At 45.4% G+C, this 6,537-nt stretch overlaps 3 protein-coding genes and 1 pseudogene across 3 annotated transcripts, besides 13 other annotated features; all 4 read left to right on the top strand.

Annotated features, from left to right (window-relative positions):
• Tc00.1047053511139.40 (RNA helicase, putative) lies at positions 1-397 on the top strand (the record flags this gene model as incomplete). Its single annotated transcript, XM_799639.1, has 1 exon — positions 1-397. A coding segment is annotated over one exon (397 nt), but the record flags the coding sequence as incomplete, so codon positions are not given.
• Positions 1-6,537: a sequence feature (heterozygous, Esmeraldo-like haplotype).
• Positions 428-501: a sequence feature (CT-rich).
• Positions 910-929: a microsatellite.
• Positions 1,143-1,165: a sequence feature (AT_rich).
• Positions 1,289-1,321: a microsatellite.
• Positions 1,593-1,618: a microsatellite.
• Positions 1,852-1,932: a sequence feature (T-rich).
• Positions 2,038-2,149: a sequence feature (A-rich).
• Positions 2,287-2,342: a microsatellite.
• Positions 2,366-2,429: a sequence feature (GA-rich).
• Positions 2,452-2,503: a microsatellite.
• Positions 2,526-2,552: a microsatellite.
• Tc00.1047053511139.30 (hypothetical protein, conserved) lies at positions 2,930-4,120 on the top strand (the record flags this gene model as incomplete). Its single annotated transcript, XM_799638.1, has 1 exon — positions 2,930-4,120. One exon carries the CDS (start codon positions 2,930-2,932, stop codon positions 4,118-4,120), a length of 1,191 nt encoding a protein of 396 aa, XP_804731.1.
• Positions 4,176-4,224: a microsatellite.
• On the top strand, positions 4,482-5,003 carry Tc00.1047053511139.20 (40S ribosomal protein S11, putative; the record flags this gene model as incomplete). The annotated part of the gene is made up of 1 exon (XM_799637.1): positions 4,482-5,003. The coding sequence occupies one exon, from the start codon at positions 4,482-4,484 to the stop codon at positions 5,001-5,003; it is 522 nt and encodes a 173-aa protein (XP_804730.1).
• Tc00.1047053511139.10 lies at positions 5,220-6,537 on the top strand (annotated as a pseudogene; the record flags this gene model as incomplete).

The following is a 6,537-nucleotide window of genomic DNA, read 5'->3' as shown; positions in this document are numbered from 1 at the left end:
TCTTAAGTTTCCTGCAATGGCCATTCACTCTCGCATGGAACAGCCTGAGCGACTTCGTGTATATGAGAGCTGCAAATCAAACCACACCCGCATTATTGTTGCCACGGATCTTTTTGGTCGTGGTGTCGACATTGATCGTATAAACCTTGTGGTGCAGTTTGATATGGCATCCGATGCGGATTCATGCCTTCATCGCGTGGGTCGTGCGGGTCGCTTTGGCACGAAGGGCCTGACGATTGCCTTTCTCACCGATGAGGAGAAGGAGATTAAACGTGAGAACCGCAAGTACACCGATCACGGCGTCATGAAGGAACTCCAGGAGAGGTTTGAGATGCAGGTACGGGAGCTGACTGACATCAGCACTCAACTTAACCAGAGCCAATACATGAATCAGTAAGATTTAAGGCCTCTGGAAAACACGAATGAGGAAAAAAAAAAAAAAAGAGGGAGAGGGGGAGAGAAGAGAGAGAGAGAAAAAAAAAAAAGAAAGAAAAAAAGAAAAGAGCGATAAAGGGAGAGGAATAAAATGAATAGAGCCAAAAAGAAAAGAGTTTGTGTGACGCGAAAGTTCAATAGAACGGACGCTGAGAATAGAAGAAAAACAACAACAAAGGGAGATGCATTTTGCGAGGTGTGGGGCGGGTGTATGAGTGGATGGGTGGGTCTCTGATAAGACAGCAGGAAGAGCCAAAAAAAAAAGTGGGATTTTTATGTGCTCTCCTGTTCCTTCGTTGTATTGACAATGAAGAAGAAAGAAGTTTTGCAATTGCCATTCCAATACTTCTTCTTATTTTTGTGTTTTTGAGGGTATTTTGCGTGCAAGTTCTCTTTGTGTCTCTCTTCTTGTGCACATCTTGTGGGACTTCGTCTGTTTGTTTTGCCCCCGCCCCTTGCCCCCCTCGAAGAAGATGGGTGGGTGGGTGGGTGGGGGGCGCGGAGGAACAGAAATGTCACCGCCGTGGGCAGCGGTGATGAGACGCACCCGGCAGGTGTGTTGTGGGTTGCGGTGCCAGCAGCAGCAGCAGCAGCCGAAGGGACGGCGCGTGTGGGAGAGAATTGGTGCCTAAAAAAAAGGGGGGGGGGGAAAAAGTCGAAAGAAAATGCAAAAGGAAATCACATCCATTTCTTTCTACCTTTCTTTGTATATATATATATATATTTATATGCACGCCTTCTCACTCTTGTTTCCTTCTTTTCGTTGCACTTTTTTGTCGTCGTTGCGCCCCCTTTCATTGTTCTTTGCGATTGTTTTGCTTTTAAAGGCATCCAGCCGGTGTTTGTTTGTTCATTTTCTTTTTTTTTTTTTTTTTTTTTCCTTTTTCGTTGTTGTTTTTGTTATCGTTCCTTCAAAAAATGGCGAATAGAGGGAAAGGGAAGGGAACTGTTTGTGTGTGCCTGTGTGGAGGGGATGGGAGGAGAGGCACAATGGGAAGAAAATGATGAAATCAACGCGTTTATTTGCTCCCCTCCCCACACGCTCGGGCGCAGTCACACGGGATGAGAAAAGGGGAGATGAATAAAACGGTGGTGGGGAAGAAATGCGGAAGGTGGAAGGATTGCAGATGCACGTTAAATGCTTTCCATGCATTCACATATATATATATATATATATATATATGGCTACGGTGGTTTTTACGTACAAGTTGGGGACCAGGACTATTTCTTCTTTATTATCTATTTAATGTATTTAATGTATTATTTTTTTTTCTTTTTTCTGTTTGTTGTTGTTGGGGGGGGGGGGGGGGATGAGGAGCAGACAGGCAATGCCTGCTTAATTATGGGGCATCACGGCTGTAGGCGCATTGAGAAGCAACGAGGAATGGTTGTAAGGAGGGAATTTTAGCGGCGGGGAAAAAAAGAAAAATAAATTGAAAAACAACCAAAAAAAAAAGAGAGAAACATAGAAACAGAGAAACAGAAAGAGAGAAGGAATGAGATGAAATGATGACGTGTGGCGACATTGGTGCGAAGGGGGGAAGGGAGAAAAGGGAGTAACCGTCAACCTCTTCGCCTTGGTGCAATTTCAATGAAACGAACTTTTCTTCTTCTTTTTATTATTTTTTTATTTTATTTTTATTCCTCCTCTCCTCTTGGCTCTTTTTCTTTCTTTTTTTTCCTTTTTTTTTCTCTTTTTTCTCTTTTTTTTCTTCCGCGTCTTTCTCAGTTATTTCTTGTTTCCTGCACGCATGCCAATAGAATACGTGTACATGTTGTTCTTTGCTTGCTTTCTAGTTAATGCTCAGAGAAGGCATGTTTTCCAAAGGACAAGGAGAACCAAAAAAAAAAAATAATATTAATAATAATAATAATAATACTTATCATCATAATGATAATAATAATAAAAGACTCTGTACACGTGTGTGTGTTTTTTTTTTTTTTTTCTTCTTCTTCTTTCCCATTTTTCCTTCATTCTGTTCCGCCTTTTTCCTGTAACACCTATGCGAACTTTTGTGTTATTGTTGTTGTTGTTGTTGTTATTATCAACACTGTTGTTTGTTGTTGTCTGAACATTTCTTTTTTTCTTTTGTGTGTGTGTGTGTGTGTTTGTGTGTATCTCTCTTTCTCTCTCCATTTCTTTGGCTGTTTAGTCTTGGCGTAGTCTTCTTTTGTTGTTGTTTTTATATTTGTCCTTACAAAAAGTATTTTGATTGGGAAGAGGCTTTTTTGTAAGTACGTGCAGGAAAGAAGTGGAGCCATTAAAAGAGCCGAGGGGAGGGGGAGGCGTGTAACAGAAGGAGACTACTGCTCCCTCCGCTTCTGCCTCTGCTTCCTCTTTATTCTTTGAGTACACATACTTACATACACACGTAAAGAGAGAGAGGGGAGGGAAAGTGTGGGGAGCGTCATTAGGACGGGTGGTTAGAATAGACTTGTACAGTTTATTACTGTAACTGGGCGTGGGTAGGAGGGGAAAGCATTCGCCGTTGTAATGAATATCTACGGCAGGGATCAGCGGGCGTACAATTTGCACCGTACCCGTGGAGAGGGGTGGCTTCTTCATGTCCACACGCTCACCATTGGAGTACAGCTTGCGTGTTTGCTCTTTGCCATTTTTCGTACATCTAGTGCCGCTTCCGCTACCATGGTGAATAACTTTTTTGTTACTTCCCCGCTCGATCTAGAGAATTTTTATCTTTTGGATGGTTGCAGTTTTTTGGTGAACAGATCACGGACTGTATTCAGCAAAGTCAGTTATTTATTATCTACCGAAAATGTGGGTTATTTTATTAGTCGTAGTGCAACAAATATACGTCTGTTGTTTACATGTGCCTCGTTGAACTTTGTTGTCTGTACAATAAATCGTCTATGGCTTTGGATGACACTCCAAGAGGTACGACATCATTTTGTGGTGATTCGACATGATTTATTTATTGCCTGGGAGTTGTGCCTCATTATCATTTGTATTGTACTGCTGAAGCATGTGGAGGAAGAAAATAAGTCGCTGCGATTTTACTTTTTAAAGTGTACACGACGTCAGGCCAATAATTTCACCACTGTCACGTCGTACATTGAGCTGCGTGTATCCTTTTACATGACGTTAGCTCTTTTTTTGCTGAATGCGTTGGTGGCAATTTTTTTACGGATTAAGAAGAATCCAGGCGAAAGGATACTCAATCACGAGGCAACACAACTAGAAACGCCGTATAACCATGCATCGGAAGGGCCAGGGATGCAGCAGCAGCAACAACAACAACAACACCGGTTTCAGCCATACAATTTACCCCCGCCTGGTGTGAGGCATGGAGAGGGAGAGGGTACCACAATTTCTGGTAACGAGGTGGTTCTTGGCACGACCGCGGCGCACGTGGGGCCTTCGGAACACGTTGAGAACCGACATTTTTCTCCCGGCTTTGGCCCGAGTGTCAGTCGACCGATGACGCCTAGTACGACGACTCCGGATCCCGGCACGTTGCAGAACAGAGAAGATGGCGCCATGTCGGCCCCTGAGAATTCATGGAGAAGCCCTGGCGACGGGGTCCACGCGTTGGTACATCCATCGTGGGAAGCATCGTTGACTCGTTTTCAGCCGCCCCCACCACCGCCTTCATTGGGAATGATGAGGGCTGCGCAGGGGGACGCCGCCACCGAAGAGACGGTAGAGTTAGAGCATAGACGCTAAAAAAGAAGAGTGCGCATTGTCTTCCCCACTCACCTCTTGTGTGTTTGTGTGGGCATATATATATATATATATATGTATGTATGTATGTATGTATGTATGTGTGTGTTTTGCTAAAAATCTTCATGCGGTGAGTTCTTCTTGCTGCCGGCTTTTTGGTAGTGGGACGAGGGAGTGGAGGGGAAATGTTTGTTGCGTCGATGTGGTACTTGTGCATAACCATTGCGCAGGAATGGCGATTTATTTTATTTTATTTACTGCCTCTTTTATGATGGATACGCATTCATATATCTCTCTCTTTTTCTTTCTTCCCCTTCTTCTACAACAACAACCAAAAAAAAAAAAAAAAAGGAACGAGAAGCAAATGACAGCCCCGGAACAGTACGCCCGCGTGCACTCCGTCGACTTGACGCTGCAGCATGAGAAGGCCTACCAGCGTCAGACGGCGGTCAATGAGAACAGCCACAACCCAAACAAGAAGCACGTCAACATGAGCGGCCACATCCGCTACTCCAAGAAGATTGGTCTGGGCTTCAAGACTCCAAAGGCGGCTATCAACGGTAAGTACATTGACCGCAAGTGTCCCTTCACCAGCGACGTGTCCATCCGCGGCCGCATTCTTCGCGGTGTTGTGCACTCCACCAAGATGAAGCGCTCTATCGTCATTCGTCGCGACTATCTGCACTTTATCCGCAAGTACCAGCGTTACCAGAAGCGTCACCGCAGCCTGACGGTGCACTGCAGCCCCTGTTTTGACCCCAAGCCTGGTGACGAGGTGATTGTTGGCCAATGCCGTCCGCTGAGCAAGACGATCCGCTACAACGTGCTGGAGGTTGTCAGCAAGTCCGCACCGGGCAAGCTGGGCAGGAAGTTTTCCAAGAACTAGAAGAACGCCCTTCACTCCTCGATGACCAAATTCAGTTAGACGAAGCTGCAAGAAATGAAAATAAAAATGGATTTGAATAAAGACATCGCCGGAGGAATGGGAAGAAACACAGCTGGAATGCCTATTTTGTTTCTCTGTTTTATTTATTTTTAATTTCTTTTTCCGATCATTCACTTTGATTTTAACAACGGCTCTCGATCGACGTCTCTTTGTATAATGCTTTTTTGTTGTGTTTTTTGCTCTCCGTGGGGATGTAGGATGTTTTTGGACCCACTACACACGCGCCTCTTCTCTCTTTTATTTATTTGTACCCTTAGTCTCTTTTGTTTCCTCCTTTTCCCCTCAGTAATTCAAAACGCGGAGAGGAGGCACAACACAAAAAAACAAGGAAGAGCAGCAGGAGCACCTTTACAAAAGGGAGGAGGGCGAAGGTCTGGGCTGTGCGGTACCGTAGAGGCAATGGCGTGGCGTTACAGCGGGGCGGCGGGCAATGGTACCTTTGGCCCTTCCCCGACCAGCCCCTTTTCGACAGCTAGCATCCGCAACAATGGGCATGACAACGGGAACACAGGATTTGCTGTTGGAAGCGGCGCTCTATTTAGTGGGGCCTCAGCCAACATTTTAGGTGCCGGAGCCTTTCTGCGCAGCAATGCCCTCTCTTCTTTTGGGACGCAGAAGCAAGAAATTGACGAGGAGCTGCGGAGTAAAGGTGAGGATTCAACTGTTGAAAGTGAAGGGAGATGGCCGAGGCGTGAAGGAAATGATAGTCTGGCGATTGCCGACGCACCTCCAGTTTTTGGTCGTAGTCAGGCCCCAACAAGATCAATAGCGGGTGCGCTAATGAGTAATTTGGCACGGAAAGGTGACATCTTGTCGGTTGCCGATGCATCAGAAGCGGGTGGTGTTCTCGCAGAAAAAAGCAGAAACGTGCAAGGAAGTAGTAAAACGGAACTTCTTGCGAAGAAATTATTTTATCATTCGCCGAATGTGAGAGAGGATGAATACGATGACGATGAGTATGAAGAGGATGGGGATGCGCGTCACGTGGATCGAGAGTTTGTTCGTAGTGCAAATTTCCTCTTTTCGCAAGTGGATCCGGAGCTTCTTTTGGAAAACTTTGTTCCTTTTGAGCGTGGAGTAGAGATTATTGCCAATGAAGGAGGCACGGAAGCCACTGCGACTGAAATTGACGAGCGTCTGGCACCTTATTACGATCTTCAAGAGGATATAGACGTAATGTTAGGTCGATACATTGAGGTCCATCACGATGAATTTAATGAGGCGGTTGCAGGGTTCTCGAAGATGGTTTTAGCGATATCTGGTAGCGATGAAATGTTGGCACGACTGAAACAGCAGTTGACTATGGCGGCAGCTTCATTTGACAATCTGGCAGAACAGCTGCAAGTGTTGCGTATGCGGGCCGCAAAGGCTCTTCTGATGGCGGAATCACTAAAACGTTTGGAAGCTTCACTTTCATGCGAGTCGGAGGTGAAGCAGCTGACTGCCAATCATCATTATTGGCGGCAGTAAAACT

This window comes from Trypanosoma cruzi, genomic scaffold (genome assembly GCF_000209065.1).
Source record: "Trypanosoma cruzi strain CL Brener 1047053517057 genomic scaffold, whole genome shotgun sequence".
Taxonomy (NCBI): domain Eukaryota; phylum Euglenozoa; class Kinetoplastea; order Trypanosomatida; family Trypanosomatidae; genus Trypanosoma; species Trypanosoma cruzi.
This window is presented reverse-complemented; position numbering and strand designations above follow the sequence as displayed.